This window comes from Haliotis asinina, chromosome 10 (assembly GCF_037392515.1).
Source record: "Haliotis asinina isolate JCU_RB_2024 chromosome 10, JCU_Hal_asi_v2, whole genome shotgun sequence".
Taxonomy (NCBI): domain Eukaryota; kingdom Metazoa; phylum Mollusca; class Gastropoda; order Lepetellida; family Haliotidae; genus Haliotis; species Haliotis asinina.
Window position 1 is genome coordinate 29,346,977 of NC_090289.1, and position 17,694 is coordinate 29,364,670.

General features: G+C 38.9%; 1 protein-coding gene across 2 annotated transcripts; it reads left to right on the forward strand.

The window, feature by feature from the left end:
- Positions 1-5,899: 5,899 nt before the first annotated feature.
- On the forward strand, positions 5,900-17,565 carry LOC137298410 (uncharacterized). 2 transcript variants are annotated; one of them, XR_010957745.1, is made up of 15 exons: positions 5,900-6,530; positions 12,935-13,587; positions 13,722-13,799; positions 13,923-14,007; positions 14,281-14,448; positions 14,555-14,650; positions 14,889-14,984; positions 15,133-15,225; positions 15,370-15,465; positions 15,590-15,685; positions 15,799-15,894; positions 16,094-16,189; positions 16,329-16,425; positions 16,880-17,021; positions 17,202-17,565. XR_010957745.1 is itself a non-coding variant. In XM_067830671.1 (15 exons), the coding sequence occupies exons 1-15, from the start codon at positions 6,068-6,070 to the stop codon at positions 17,263-17,265; spliced, it is 2,394 nt and encodes a 797-aa protein (XP_067686772.1). In that variant the 3' UTR covers positions 17,266-17,565. The 2 variants fall into 2 exon arrangements, 1 of the variants encoding a protein (XP_067686772.1); XM_067830671.1 differs by having other exon boundaries at positions 6,068-6,530; positions 16,905-17,021.
- Positions 17,566-17,694: the final 129 nt, after the last annotated feature.

The following is a 17,694-nucleotide window of genomic DNA, read 5'->3' on the forward strand; positions in this document are numbered from 1 at the left end:
CTACCGAAGCACCTCTCTATATCTGCTTTATAACACAGTCGTGTGAAACACAGACGTTGTCAATTAAAATAATGAAAACCCTTGTTGGGTATATTTTTTAAGCTAAATTTCATCACAAAAAATAGTTCTATGAAACTAAAATATGGAATAATTTCGTTTAAGGAGTGTTATGATTCGGTTCACACATGATGTGTATAGTTCTCCTTCTGTTATGAAAACAGTCCCATAATTTACAGTTAATTTGGTATGATATAGCAACGTGTTAAGATACTTCAAGTAAATATCAAAACTGATTTAAACCGTATTTCGCAGCTCACTTCTAACTTTGGTTATCACTTGTAGGGTCGTTAGGGGGGTGTTTGGAACAGCCATTCATAAGGAGACTGATTCAAGCCAGACGGTCTGTCTCGAGCAGTTGATGTTTGCATCGTCATGGAATGAAATGAACAGTAATTGGCCAGATTTGTTGTTTTACCCATTGCATCTCTGGACGAAGGATTAGCTACTGGAGGTCTGACTCGCGATGGTGTGTACAATACTTGGGACAAATTACACTCAGACATGCGTCTGGATTTGCGGAGTAGTTTTTTATTTGAAATGACAAGATTAGCTATAATCCGAAGAGTTAATTTCATTCTTAATCTATGGTTCATTGTTTACTGGCACAACAATATAAGTGCTCAATCAGCTGCCCCTTCTAGAAAAACATGCTTTGGTCTTTTATTTCCTTGAAGTAATTCGGTGCTTGTGTTTTCTACATGAAATCTTTGGTTAACGTTTTGCATATTTTTTTATATGCCAAAAGGGCACACTGTAGTATGTATAAATTGTTCATAGATGTTTAGTTCGTATATATATTTCAACTCTATACTTAGTTTCTGGTACTCCATCAGCGTGTGAGTACACTGATACAGGATTCAGTGACGATGTTCTATTGAAATATGAAAGTCACAAATTCATCAGTTTCAATATAATGCAGACACAGATTCCAGATTCTGCAGAAACGGCAAAACAGTGCTGTAAACTAAATATGAGGATCATTAAAAGTCTGTGACAACTCGAGGAACTCCCTAAAATGAAGGTTGTTATAGCGTTTCTCCCATAATTTGCATACTCATATAAGTAGCAACATTGTTAAATATTGTCACAAATTATGCACAGAACTCGTCTAGAAAATGAGTCAAATGACGCTTGTCGAGGGAGGATGATTGAACTGCCAATCACCGGACTGTCGCGAGCCTGGTCAGACAGACTGTCTCGAGTAAATGATTTGTGTTTAACGGATTAACGGATCATGGCTAGATTTGTTGTTTTAACTATTAAATGGCTGCGAGTTTAATAGACGCTCCAAGAAGCAGTCATTCCATCAGATTTCCTTAATTACCGTACAGTAATGAATACACAGACACGCTGTCTGGATTATTGGAGTGGTGTGGTGCAAGGCGACGGGATTAGTCCTGTGTTGTTTCTACCATTAATCAACGGTAAACGTTGAGTGTGAATCAAGGTTGTTGTTGATGCAATTGATCTTTGGTCCAGGTTGTGATTAAATGGCCACGTCTGTATACAAACGCCGATTACCTGCAACGATGAAGAATAATGCAGAATTGAATCGATTGGAACATTAGTCCTATAGCTGCTGTTAGAGTTCTGAAAGACGTAACCATTTAATCATTGAGGCAACTTTTCCACAATTTCGCTACAATCAATAAATGTATATTGATTAGTTTGTTGCTGCAACTATGGTTGTATCATAGGTAAATAATCAGTACAATTCAATAAGAAACGGTTTCGTTAAAAGAACAGTTCTGCAATTTATTGTGAGCTTAAAAACATGTTCAGTAGATATATAAATAGTTACACGATGGGTGTGTGAGGAAGAGCCGACTACACTAGTACTACTCGTATTCATAAGAACACTGAACCAAGTCAGACGGTCTGTCTCGAGCAGGTGATGTATGCGTTAATAAACAAAGAAAGTTACCTTAATTAACCAGATTTGTTGTTTTAACTATTGCGATATGAGGTAGGATTAGCTACTGGCGCGCTAAACGATTACCCGGTTTTGTGGTGATTTATTTATCTTTTGAGAATTAAATTCACTCCGACATCACGTCTGGATCATGAAGTATAGCCTTTCTTACAGCTGACAAGATTAACAATCCTCTGTTGTGTTGCAGATGATTCAATCAGACGCTGGTGTTTAGGTAAAAGACCCGTCTGAGACGGTATACCTGAATGTATTGATTCAATCACGAATTACCCCAAGTCGATTGTTAATACAAGTGTTGTGTTTATTCATGCCTATGTAATGTTGTTTATTCAACGTTTGCATTTCAAAAGTATGTCAATTATTGTTCTACGTTGTAACGGCCTCGTTTTCGACATAGCCACGGTAACGGGTAGTTGAATTAAGAAATCAAAACACAAAATCGGAGTTATATATGACAGCAAGCTATCAAATATTTTACATTAGTAAATAAGATTTTCAAAATAATAAAGACCAGCTATAAACTACATGTATTTCTGAGTAGACTGAGCGACGGGTCCAAAGTGTGAGTTTCGGCACCAACCAGTGCCTCGTTGCTATGTAACTGAAAAAATGCCGTTGATGAAACGAAAAACTTCAATTCAACAAAATTGATACAATAATTTGATTGATTACATACAATGTTTACAGTGCTTTTTATATATAATCACTTCCCGATTATGTAAGTCGAACAGGTGTCCAGGAGTCTTCACGTCACGTACGCCTTGATACGAGATACCCTGAACGATGCGTTACGTGAAAAGCCTGTGCGTTCAAACTGTACCCCTTCACACTTAAGATGATTTGAATTATGGATATCTAAAAAAATGTGAACAAGTAGGTCAGAGACCTATATTTACACAATACTATCTCTCAGATCATATCATGTCGTGAGATATGGTAATTCACTCTGACGCACATGTTCACAACGTTTTTCTGGTCAATTTAGCTTGCTGTGAGGGTATTAGCTCCGGTAACCGGCGCTCACCAACATTCCACATAATTATCATATAAGTGACACGATATCTTATTATAAGCCACTGCATGGTCGAACTTAAAATCTACTTCAGCCAAGTGACGATTTCAACAGGTAAGCAAATTGTCGGCTAGATGAAAGAGTTTTGTTAAGGTAAATGACAGCTAGGCGAGATTGAGAGGCTAGCTGGCGTTATCTTTTGGTATAAGGTGACCAGTGGAATAGCCATCGGGATATAGGTGAATGGGGACATATCTGCTAGATTATCCGTATGTAAAAAGTGCCCTTTAAGGGCTTATGGTACCACGTTTGGTTTATATTTTATTGGTTTTCGCCTTGGGAGAGCTTCAGGATTACACTATCAGTCGATCGTGTTGTTAATGTTTTCTTGTTAAACGACAGAACCTGAACGATGAAGAGATTACAGAGGCAGCCAAGAAATCTGTTAGTCAGGAATGTGATAGGTGTATTGCAGTACAATTCGTCCTTTGATTTCAAATGAAGAACTTCAGAGGACATACATACCAATGTCACTCTGTCTCGTTGTCCGGCAAAGGTCAAAGAACATGTCTACGTCCGGTGACCAGAACATTGGCAAAACTAACGTTCAAAAATGAATATCTGGGTGTTTTGGGTTTTTTTTAAAAAATGTAACTATGTGCTGTCTTTTGGCCGGGTGTATTGCATACCATTGATGCATATTTGGCTAGGTACCTATGATGAAGCTTTTGCAAATTCACGTAGCACCGTAAAAACAATAATGAAGTTAAAAACCATACAGTTATGAGTTGTACTATAGAGTTGGCAGTTTGTGAAATTTTGGCCTTAAAAAATGTCCCATTAGGTCCTGTATGTGTTAAACTACCGATCCAGTTTACAATTGTAAACTTTACAATTGGATTTCATCAAATACATGTAACATTACAAACGTTCTGAAAACATCACTACACAAATTTAATTTCCAGGAACGATTCCCGTATCAAACACACCACCCCGAATAACCACTTTTTGTTTGGTACATTTTATAATCTAACTGTGCTTATACTATCTTGGTAGTTAACAGGAAGAAGAATTCAGTTTTTCAGGTTGTAGTGGCTTATTAATATGGTTCAGTAAGGCCTATATTGTCGAACAGAGGTTTGGTTCCTTAATACAGGGTGTTACGACTTTTAGGCTCAATTTGATCCAAATGTACTTTCCAGGACGATCTTCATAAATAAAACGCCTTGCAATAGTCCCAGCAATATGCATGGCGCATGCCCATTGATGATACAGGGTGAAAGTATTTCAATCTTCAAATAGCATTTTGGATTAACATTAAGAATTCGGGTTGCCACTCGTTTCAGCCAGCGCCACCCCAGAAGAGAAACGATAGAGTTTGACGAATAGAATCACAGCAGCGGAAAAGTGGTGTCAGGTACTATCAATCACTGCACACGGCCCGCCACCCTGATAACCTGTCAGTCCCAGGGCCTTCTATGGGGGTTATCAGACACAATCTCGACACCCGACACCCTACAGGCTAAACTGTCCCTAAGTACCACTTTGCCTCGGAGCTCTCCAAGTCAAATTACCCAGGTCTTTACACTGATTATGGCCGAAAAACGGGGCCTTTGTAATGTTAAACTATATGATCTAAACCTTCTATAAATTCATAGGATTTAGGGCGATTGCGTGTTAGGAGAGAAAGTAAAAAATGCTGATGTATGTAAAATGAGTATACACGAAAAGTTTCATTGATAGGGAGTATTGAAGCAAGAAGATAAATCTGTATGACCACTGGATATTTTTTATTGGATAACATGTTATATTACCACACTATGTTCTCAATTTGCTCGTCAAAAATGTTCCCTCCCCACTATCCCCCAAATATGTGTTGGTCCTTCACTGTTTTCCACAATATTTAAACGCCAAGCTTGCGAAAGTCAAGCTCCGGCAACGACCGTGAATATCTGAGAACAGATGTGAATATTAGGTAACGAATGTGAATATCAGTGTAAGGTGAATAGTCTTTAAATGAAACACTTTCATATGAACTTTGGGAAGAAAAATGGGAAAAAATAATGAAGTGTTAAGTCTTCTATGACTTAAAGGGCGGCTGAACCCGCTCAACTATGAACACATCTTAGACGAGTAGTGACGATGAGAAAAAGAGTAGTGACGATGAGAAAAAGAGTAGTGACGATGAGAATGCATAATTGTAAGGACGTACAAGGGTCCTAGATCAATGCATTTGTCTGCGTGAGTACATAGTAGAGAATCAATGAACTAACAAACCTATCTAAATTGCATCAATAAAACCTCGGCTCTCATGCGTATCTTAGACTCATGAGTCACTTAATGAAACACGGTTATATAGGTCTTATATATTGCAAAGATATAAATGGATTTAAGAAGACAGGTGCAAGGTATGTGGTATTCCGTCAACAGTGTTTTGTTGTGACGCTCTGATTCAATTTATTTTGTAACCGTAAACATACCTTATCCCATAGATTATTTTCACCAATGTTAATCATATATTATTGTACTGTTTTAGGTACATCGTGCTCTAATTGGTCTAAAATTCAGTTTTGTTAATGTTTGGAGATAATTTATATCATAAGTATGAATCTGATGTGTACACAATTTCATAATTGTTGACCATTATGCAAATTAGATGGGAAATAATCGCATGCTGATTAAAGCATTAATCAAACCTGTAATTAATGATTATGACGTCATTAGGGTAGCCAGACTGTCTGGGAACCCGTCCCGATACAGACAGTGTTTTGTTAAGCACATAGCATTTTCCGAGTTTTGCTTGGCTGATCCTATAAAAATCGACTCGGTTTATCGGGGGAGGACAACGGAACAGCCACGTTTCATATAAGAGGGGACTAACTCTGTGTTTTGTCAGTACACTGTAACGAGAGGTTGTTGGAGTCGGATACGAAAAAACTACCAGTGAAATAACCCTCTCATTCAGTATTTACTTTCATCGTTCTTCGTCGGATATACACACGATCTTGTGGATAGTAACAGCTATACTTTGTGATCAACCAAAGAGTTCCATTATCACAATCATGTTCGCTTGCAAAGAGATCCGATACGTGATGATATTATATATATTTATTCACCTTTTTCACAAGTCACATTCTTGTATTCTCTTGCTGAATGGATGGACACCGCTCACTGTTTACGAACGGGCAGCTTATGCTGAGATAGTGATCTCGGGCAATGTTGTACGAGCGTTCAAAGACGTGAGATCGGATTCCGAAACTTATACGGCAGAGGTACAGGTGCTGGAGGTGTATAAAGGTGCCGAGTTTGTGGATGATGTGTCGTCGGTGGAGAGGAGCAGGAAGATCTACAACATCAGCAACTTCGGAGACAAGTCTATGTGCTACGCTGATGTTGTGCCAGGCGATACCCACATCATGTTTCTAACCATGTACCAGGGACGCCTGTCCGCCAAATATGACGACATCTTCGGAGCTGTCGCGGACTTTACTCCAGCAAATGAACAACAAATCCTGGATTATTTAGGTAAATATTATCCTTATAATAATTCACAATATCTGTTCTCGATTTAAGACACCATTGCAAAAAATACGCCTTTTTAAAACATTCATCATAAGTTTTTAATAATAATTAAATTTGTCTAATATTTTAGGTAGAAAGATATGAGTGATATGAAAAATTATTTACCAAAATAAATTTATTGAATTTTGTTGTTTAAATAAGCATTAAACGGAGAAAGATTTGAATAATGTCAACCACGTCGAGGGTAATTTAATTACCTAGTATTACAACTGAACAAGATTAAGATAATCCGTTAATCTCGGCTACGGTGATGTGTTTGTCTGATTTCTGTCACAACATCTGTCTAAGCAATGATATAGTTTTCCATGTCACGGGAATAACATAGACTCGGTTCACGACTCGTATACATTTGAGAGAAAAGAATACTTACACGAAAGCGATCATTCAAATCCGTGTTACAAACGTCAAATTAATACACCTGTTTAAAAAAATCATGGCCATAAATCTTCATATAATGTAAACAGCAGGACTCCGCCGCGGGATGACGAGTAATTGGAAATAGCGCAATATTATTAATCTTGGTCGGGAGTTTATAGAGTGAGTTATCATGTCCCCTTTAGCAGTGCGATAGTCATCTGTCTCGACAGATGAACACCGACGGCTAGCCTCCTAGCAAGCGAGCTTTCAATACGATTCTCTTACCCTTTTTCTCACCTGCCACAGGTAAGTAGTTTAACGGTGGATAGATTTCAATAGTATGAATTACCTGAGATAAGAACATTTTGAAATTAAATCTCTGTATAAGCGCCTGAAATATACATTTCCAAGTTTCTAAAATTCCTACTGTAGGCAATCGATTATGTTTAACTTTGATAATTGTCTGTTTTTATTATTAGTGGTGATTAAATTATATTTTACATTTAAATTATGTGCAGTGAAGTTCTTTGACTGCTTGAATTTAGTCCCATGTCTGAGGAACATTAAGTGCACTGGATTGAGATCTCAAGAAATATCAATTATCCAAACTGCGTGTTAGGACATACTAATGGCGGTATTAAACAGATCAAATTAATTTCGGTTGACTTCAAGGCTAATACTCGACATGCCTCTTTCTCAAGCGTGTTGGTTTACAGTTTGGCCAGTGGTATCTGCGTCATGGTACGATTCCATACAATGTCTTGCACAAAATTCTGTATGGCACGAGTACTAAAATTAATTAAATTAATACATGGAATATCAATAGTGTTTTAATTTAAATAATAATGAATAATAATTTCGGTCTTTGATTTTTGTTATTAGCAAACACCTTTGAATTTAATGCACCTCTTTTTAAAAACGAAGTGAATATTTTCAAGGGTTTTAAGTGATGTTTAAAATCACAATATTATTTCTAAGCCCGCTACCAAGGAGTCTGACCGACTTCACATAATAGTTGTTTAACGGACAACATAGGAACTTTATCCGCCTCGGTTGAAGATTAATGTCACAAATGGCGAATACCTAAATACTTTTTAAACAATTCGAGATGGCTATGAACTTGCTAAGTACTTACAAAGTTGATTTAAAGTCTTAGGTCGTATGCCTACCTTGCCATTAATCAAAAACAAACTCTCCTTCTGATAAAAACCTCGACGGTGTGAATTTAACACCACCACTATGTGCTTTATGGCCGGCGGGGCGAGTGAAGTTAGTGGGTGTCGTGATAGGTTGTTCTTTATTACTAGCTGTAAAAAGTTTAATAGACTTTAAATGTAAATGGATAAGGCTTGGCTTATATATAGCTCTTTCTCATGTAGAAAAATCGAACAAAATTCTGAAACGCCAGGAACAAATCAGCTTCTATTTTCACAAGGACACCCGTTTGTTAGAGTGAAGTTCATGTGACAGACGTGTTAATACAAGGTACTAAACTCCCAGTCAGTGTCTTAGATGGACGTTTGCCTTATGGTCAGTTTCACCACGGACATTCCGGCGACCAGTGGTCAAATACAAAGTTTAGGAGACACGGATCAAACTAATAACGCGTAGAAATAATTGCAAGGGATTTACACTCGAATGGAATATAAAGCCGAGTGTAGAAACAATTATTAACGATATGTCACCTTAATCGGCCGCCCACTATGAACACTGTACCCCATGATGTTAGCGTCATTCAATGAATCATTTAGTATACACCCGGGTACCATTCCTAATTTATATTGCTCATTTGTTGGTTATATTTGTGTCAGTTTGTTTTACAACAGTGTTCCAGGTTTAATATAATTTCATAATTAATTTTTTTATTCAAAAGTTATTCCAATGAATAAACGATCAGGACTTTCTTCAGTTCCCTTTAACAAATTCGCTTGTCATTGATAACAACACTGAGCCAAACCGTGCTGCTTGTTTACTCTCAGTTGTACTTGATCTTGTAGTTTATCACACGTCGTTTAAAGCGAAGATTAACTCGTCCTTCTTACCTGCTCCTATGGCGAGTCGCCTGTGCAGAACTCTTTAACATACCCACGTTGTGTTTGTAAAGTACTCCACACAGCACAAGGCAAATTTAAAGTGGCGATTAGAAGGGTGAGAAAAACCCTTGAGTATGTTCACTAGCATGATCCTGACATCGAGTTTCAACTGAACGGAAACGTAAGATGGCTTGGGGAAATGAGGAAAATACATTAACACGTCATATTTCAGCTTATATGAATCACCCTGGTTACCAAACGTATGAATCTAATTTGACATTTTTTTATATCAGATTTGTTAATGCAAAAGTTTAGTAAAAACTTTATAATGATATGACCGGTTTTAGAGGGTTGCCATTTGAATCTAAATCGGATCCTGTCAATTTCTAAAAAATAATGTACTAAACTTGGCAGTTATCGTTTCATTTTGTTGTTCTTCGCAGTCCCTCTATTCCCTAATGCTATAACCTATAATCACGTATAGTCATGAAACATATCTCATTGTTCTGAGGCTTTGTCCATTCGCAAAGTACAAACGCGAGACGGGTGCGGTCCGTTGACGCCATGACCTTTAACCGACCTTGAAGAGACGTCAACTGGCGGGGCTTTTCTGGCTTTGCGGGTAACCCAGGAATTAGTTCGAGAACAATTCCTCTCGTTTCTAAAGTTCCTTTCCCGCTGGGATCCATTATCAGAGAAATTCCTAACGTGAGTGTTCGAGAACAGCTCTATAGTAGATCATCTTTGGAGCGTGGCAGTGACTGACTGTTATTGTGAGGGCCATCCCAGATTAAAATTTTACCCGAAAAGCCACGACAGAAATTACATATGCATGCATATTTTGGCTCCGCTTGGTGTGTTCCCTGGCATTATGTAGTGCAAGGATCAGCATATTGAAGATTGCTGTAAGATACTAGGATAGCACTGAAAACTCAGGTTTATAGAATTCTTGAATTTAGTAAAGAATTAAACAGTTAGGTAACAATAAACTTGGCCATTACTCTGGTTGTAAATTATACTCGGCATTTAAACGCCTGCCCGTAAACACTAGCATCCTGGAGAATTCCAGACAAAGATTTAAGACCCATCCTTAATAGTTTTTTTTCCAAGAGTCTTGTTTTCTTTGTTGAGTTTGTTTTTATTATATCCGTAGCCAAAATAACAGTTGAAATCACACGCACAGGAGTTGAGGTTTAATTCTGTTCCCTGTGGGAGATTTTTACACTGTTTTTTGATTACGACATTTGACGAGTGACGATATTTTCCAGCAAACTAATTCAATTTTAAACTTGAGACTCGGACAGAGTTGACACGAACTTGCCAGAGAAATTGAATTAAAACGTTCATGCATGACAGATCTGTTTTCTGCTTGAATGCATTTTGAAATTATTGTAGAAAATTATCTTAGCTGGCCTGAATAAACTGTATGCGCTAGCGAGCCGGTGATTTGTTTCAAAGTTAAGTGCTAAAGAAAAGGACCCCATGACGCTACTGATGGCAACCTCTTAACACGCATTGTATATAATGAGATCGGCACAAATTACTGGATATTATATCGATCTGCAATATAACACTTTGTTGCAATAACAACGAAAGGGAGAAGAAGTGGAAACAATGCCCATTACCTACTTAAAGACAAAGAGAATCCGACTTTGTAATTCCACCTTCCGGAAACAGTTCCAGTAACTTAATATTTAGTCCATCATCTAGTCGCCTATTTTAAGATGAAGATGTTTTCCTGCGGAATACCGATTCAGCAACTACATGTTTTTCTGTTTGTGTGTTCATCATTAAATTAGCTGGCGTTCGTGTGCTACGTTTTGGATCCATCTCTTGACATTCAACCATGATATGTTGTTACTTGAAACACGGGGTGGGAAAAAGGGACGACTTTCACCAGAGCAAATAGTTTCCCCCTTATTCTCTGAATACATCGACCACAAACAAATAACATAGTAAACCCTCCTTGAATGCCCATTGAGCGAAACACCGACAGTAACAAACTTAGACTAGACAGTTCCAGTCGGGTAAGACTGTTGACAGAAGGCTTGTAGACACACTGTTGGTTACGACATGACTTCCCCGCGCCTCGTCCAACAGCCCTCTGGCTTTCTACAAGAGAGACGCGATAGCTTAACGAAACAGAGAAATTTGATAGCTGATTATTTGCCTTGAAAGACACTGCATTTATTGGGTTTTCTTTTTATTATCCGTGTAGACCATCTACTCGATTGAAAGCAACACGCTTCGTACACATCCACCCGAACAGTATTCCTTGGAGTGTTCTATCAGCAGACCACACATTGTATTTCAGGCGAAATCTGCTCCGGGCTCTGTGGACGAACCTCGTGAACCCTGATGATATCTTCACTAGACTTTGTCAGTTTATAACAATTTATTACGATTTTATCTTTAAATTATGACAGTAAAATCGGAAACCTTATCCCCTCACGTTCAAAACTCTGCATTCGCCAAACAAATGACATTTTGATTGGACATAGTAAGCTTGGGCATATTTAAAGTCTCAACAAACAAATAGCTTTGGTAGTGATAATGGTAACGATAAATCCTTATTTTTCTCTAACGTGTAATTCGTTCTTCAGAACAAATTGTCAGTATTTGTCAGAATAAAACGATGCTTTTCCCCGGACACAATTCATGACGCGGGGCATCTTTCAGAGATTGTCAGGGAAGAGGTTTTTGTGGCGGGCAAGACAATGATGTAGTTGTTGCAGAGGGTGCATCCGTTCCTCTCTTGTACCACGGAGTACGGTCCTTGCATCATCGTTCATAGTGTTAGGTCGATTATGAAAACATCCCAACCAGACCACCGTGAGTTTGGGCATTGAGAACAGCTCCACGTAATTTCGCGTCATTTGTTATTTCTATGCGGTGCTTTTCTCAGCAGCAAAGTTTCAAAGCCTTGCCTACGGCTCTGTGCGGCTAGCTTTCAGTCGGCTGTGACTCTTTTTCTACCTAAGTACGCGACTGTGAAAGAACAAGCGAGGATCGTATTATGAGATGAAATTCGGGAGGCTGACGATGAATTTATCAGTGGATATAAATGTTACTATAATATAGGCTGTGTTAACCCTTTACGGCTCCAGATTTACCTAGGCGATATTACAAAATGTCTGCTTCATATATTCGACTTACCCGTGATAACCCCCAAAACAGTACAAGTGCAAATAACTGCCGTGAGTGTCAACCACAAACTACACCATCTCCAAACAGTCTGTTCTGAATAATATATTTTATAACGTGATTACTATTTAAGAGTTCTAATACATTTTCATCGCCAATCCCACAAATGTATTAGGGTTAAGGCTTGAACCAAGCGATACGACATTAAACGTCATTGAAAAGGAAAACGACACCAATCTTGTTGAGTGGAAACCTGAGCTGATAGTGTCCCCATCCGATGTGCCGAATGTAGCCTGGCCGGTACAGATTATAGAGAGTTTACACTTAATTACACCCACACGTATAAAGCTGACGGTGAATACACGCTCCACAATGGGCATCAGTCGGGTGTTGCAGCTATGGACGAGAGAGTCTGTCGCATCAACAAGGAGATACGCATCCTCAATACGGACGTTCGACTCTATGCCCTGATCTGAGGCAAATCACCTGATGCGTATTAAAAAACGACCGAGGAATAACTGCCTGAAAAAGTTCCAATAAGAACGCCATTGTTAGACAGATTTATGGCCATGTGGAGTGATAATATAAGACAGTTTTATGATTTATGGATGATATCAATTCGCTCATTCCTGAACCTGCTCCGATCTGATCCTTTGCATTCGGATATATATGTGTTGAATACTGATATGAGCTGTTGTGTAACTGGTGATTATTGTTTATATTCATCATTAGGACACTGCATAGTAGTATCGTAAATAAGTTCAGCGTATTTATGTTTACTGGTAGGTTAATCATTTTGTTTCCTCACTTCAGGTTGGCACTCGTGGTCCAAATGGGACGGCTGCAGCGCCCCCTGTGACGGTGGAGTTCAGATGCGACATCGTACATGCTCGAGAGAAAATATCACAGAGTGCACGGGCGCATCTACCGAGACACGGAAGTGCAATACATACCCATGTGATGAAATTACAGACCTTGTTACCAAATTTGGTATGCCGAAAATGCCTTTCGGTGTCTACAAGAATACCAATAGGACAAACGCATATCAAGTTACCCCCCAGGCCAAACTCTTCTTTCCTGTTGCATCTTTATACGAAGTCACGTTCCCGCGAGACTTCAGTGTGGCCTTGACCTTTAAATTGAACCCTGGTTACAAAGGTTACCTGCTGACAGTTAACGATATCAGGGGAAGACAGAGGATAGGGCTCCATTTTGGATCAAATGCTAAATTTGAGTATTTGGAATACCACGATGGAAGAGTTGTCTCCCTTGATTTTGAGGTAGTTGTGACTGATGGCCAGTGGCACCAGCTAGCGTTCAGCGTCAAAGACGACATTGTGACCTTGTTTTACGACTGTGACACCGTCATGAGCAAAACCCTCATAAGAAGGAAAAGTTCTACTCTTGGGAAAAACCTCATGGTCGCTATCGGCCCATATTTTGCAAGGAATGGCCAGCCTTTCCGGGTAAGGATTGTATTCCTCAACGATTACGATATCAAATCCACTTCGCAATAAACCTTTCCTAATTGTATTAAATATATATGACTTAGAATATGTTACGTTACTTTAGAATTTACCCTTCTGGTTTTCTTTTGCAGGGCAGTATTGAACAACTTGTTCTGTCCGATGATCCTAGCTTCGCTGAGCTGCAGTGCCACGTTCAGACTGACATCACGGTAGGTGTCTCATTGACATATCCACATAACGACATCAAGTACCACTTTGGTCACTAAGAAACAGTAGTTTGAGGACGTTTAAATAATAACCATAAGACTGATTGTATTTTGTCTCCTCTTCAGAACATGCCAGTTAAGGACGACAACAAGTCCGCCACAAGCAAGCCCGCGGACACTGATGTCAGCAATACAACAACCAAACCCATAGGTAAGGTGAACAATAGGACTTTCACACACATACACAATAACCTTGATTTCATAAAGTCCATTATAACAGTCCTTAGTCTTACTGTATGTCCTCATGTGTTTATGGCTGGTGTATTAAGTGTCTGATCACATGAAGACCTACAGGGTTTTGGGTAGTTCTGAAGTACTTCCTGGTAGTTCCCGGTAGTTCTTGGTAGTAGCGAGTAGTATAGAGTGTATACACGTCATGGTTGTTGTGTTTCGCTCTCTGACTGTACGGCCTCTTGGCTTGCAGTGTATGGCTCTGATTGGTCCTCGTGGTCCTACTGCAGCGCCTCGTGTGGTCAAGGGCGACAATCTAGGACGCTATTCTGCCGGAACAACATCGTGGCTGTGGACCGATGTGTGCCCAAAGACTCTCCTCACACACAGACACGGTTGTGTTACCTGCAGGAGTGTCAAGGTGACACGGTTATTAACTGTCACTTAATTAAACAAACCGCAATGAATAACTCCTTGCATGGAATAATGTTTATACTGGTGATAATCTGAACTGTTTTGTCTTTCAGTGGAGTGTCAGGCTTCTTGTTTAAATGGTGGAGAGTGCAACGTCAACGGAACTTGTGTCTGCCCCATGGGATACAATGGCAAGAGATGCGAAACTCGTAAGTAGTCTTACAACTCCAATAAAACAAACGTGTTTTTACCTACGTAAAGAAAAGCCGCAATTTAATAATCTGTCCTTACGAAGAAAAAAAGGAAGAACTTTTTTTGGCGTTTTTTTACATCTGGGAGTGACTCTGCCAAATTACCTTTCGGCACAAATTGATAGACATGTTTACACGTGTTTCATTCGATTCTTAATAGAAGTGATTACTAAAGCTGCTTCTCCTCTTATTTCAGCATCTTGTCCTTTAGGCTGTGAAAACAATGGTATCTGCGTAGGGCCAAACATGTGCGCATGCCCAGATGGCTACACCGGTGTCAACTGTGAAATACGTAAGTATAATTATATAAGTATATAATTATTGGAACAACTTGGAATGATTATCTTACCAATCAATCCGTGCATTAAATAAATTAGATTTCGAAGCATACCAATTATTTCTTGTAGCTAAATAATGATGACCTTTGTTTCATGTTGCAGCGAAATGCGAACCCGGATGTTCAAATGGCGGACGTTGCATTGCCCCCGGAAAGTGCCTATGTCCTTATGGGTACTTGCAACCAACATGCAAACGTAAGTATTTAACCTAAATTGAAACGTCAGTTCTGTTAAAAAATCTCATAAGATTTCATCTCGTTTTTCATACATAAACATAAGTCTGTAGTGACTTGGAAATGATTTGTTTCTATATAATGAGAGTTATCTCCCTTGTTTCAGCTTTCTGCCCCATGCAGTGCCACAATGGAGGAAAATGCGTTAGGCATAATGTCTGCCGTTGTAAGAAAGGTTACACAGGAAAAGACTGTTCAGTTGGTGAGTAAATATCACTAAGTATCATCTAAGGTCAGTATCAATAGTAACGGGATTAATGTATGCAGATTGTCATATTATTGCATGGGCTAAATATCAAATTAAACCCCTGTTTTCTGTGTTTTAGCTACCTGCAAACGTGGATGTTTTAATGGCGGGAAATGTGTTGCTGCCAACCGCTGTTCCTGCCCTAGTGGATACAGAGGTCGCTACTGTCAGAAAGGTACGTTGAAAGTACTCGAAAATAAAACTTGAATTATAATTTCATCAGCTTAAGAACAGTCTAATTACATCTACAATCCTCCAATTAATTTTTTAAAAATTTCCTTTTTACAGCCAAATGTCGACCAAGGTGTCAAAACAGTGGAAAGTGCATCGCTCCTAATGTGTGCGGATGTAGAGGAGGTTACTATGGCAACCGGTGCCAACTATGTAAGTACCAGACATGAATCCATATGTTGTACATACATGTATTTATCAAAGACACACATTTCTGGTGTCAATGATTGGGACAATATGTAAAGACGTAAAACGTATGTAAAATTGTTTCAAAACTTCTAAAAACACTGTTATCCTAAGTGACTTCTAAGTTTCCAAATGCTTTATTCATTTGATTATTTTTTCTTTCTAGTTCAATGCTTCAAGAAATGCAAAAATGGCGGAACTTGTACCGGTCCTAATCGCTGCGCATGCCCAGCAGGATTTTCTGGTCGAAGGTGCCAAAGAGGTAATTAAGCATTAGTTTTTATCTAAGTTGCACTAACATCAAATTACTAAAGTAACCGAAAATGTTTAAGTTCCTGAAGTTAAATATGACGATAATGACATATATTACAATTATAACATGACTGGTTTTCTTTCTCCAGCACGTTGCCGCAGTGCCTGTCTTAATGGAGGCCGATGCAGGAAAAACAACAAATGCAAATGTCCTCCTGGGTTCAAAGGTCGGCGCTGTGAAACTAGGTACGTTTGCCCCCCAAATTCACCAAATGCATATCTTAATTTACATACGATTATCATTACCTTGATGCGCTGGTGTAATGAAGCAGTTAAAGCTTTCACTCGTCACCTAGAGGATCGGTTCTTTACACAGCTTCATGGGTGCAGTGTATGAAAGCCCATATCTGGTGACCTCCGCTGAAATGGATATTACTGAAGTAGTGCTAAAAGCGGCATAAAAATACACTCACTCACCAGCTTTATATAGCTACGACGCGCGAACAACTATTGTCTTGCCTATATCGTTATTTTATCTCTAATGTTTTGTCGCTAGAGCGTTAAGTGTGATTTTATGTAAGCTTCGTTAAACTCTGCTGTTACTTTCCACAGCTTCTTTCTGCTATTCTTGCTTGTGCATGTCTTTGCTTGTTGCTTGCTCTGCTGAACCTATTCTCATCTATCCTTCGCTTTCTTACAGAACGACACCACTTTTCTATTTGTAGACTATGCAAATATGAGAAGCACGCCGTACCACACGCACGGAGCTATCGGCGTGTTGTTCGGGAAGAGTACATAGCAAAATGCGGTCCGTGGCACTGGAAAACGTGTGTCAAAACTAGGTAAGAGTTGTCTCTCTTGACCCCAATCAAACTAGAGTTACCTTCTCTTACATCTTCCGTCTAATAAATTTAATTATTTGTACATCCACTTGGATTATGCATATAAAAATGAAAACTGTCGTGTTATTGTATATGTATTTTTAATAATAGTTAGTAATTTGTTTATTTGTTTATTTTCAGGTTAAAATACGCCCTGGTTGTGAGGGATACGTACAGAACGGCTTACCGATGTGTTGCTCCTTGACAAATGACACATCAGGAGAAAGATCTAGCCATCATTTGAATGAAATGTTGGCTGGGATATTTCATTGATATTTTTTCATGTGATCGCGAGAGAAGTCAAAGCTGCCATTTTGTCCTGCACCCCTACTGGTCTTTCACAGAACGAGTCAATATTTACTTTGCATTTTTATGCCCCATTTTACACGTATTTGTTGAGTTGAGCTTTATGTACAATGTCCGTTGTTGATTTATTTTATATATTTATTTGAGCTTATTACCTTTTTTACCTTTTTGATGTTGATATTAAAAGATGAATTTAAAATCGCCGTTTGTTATGATTTCATGTGTACAAAACACTAACTCATGCAGAAACTGGGCCGGATCCATGATATTGGAGGGGAGAGTGTGTGTGGGAGGTGGGGTGGGGATGGGGGGCGATGTTGTTTGGGAA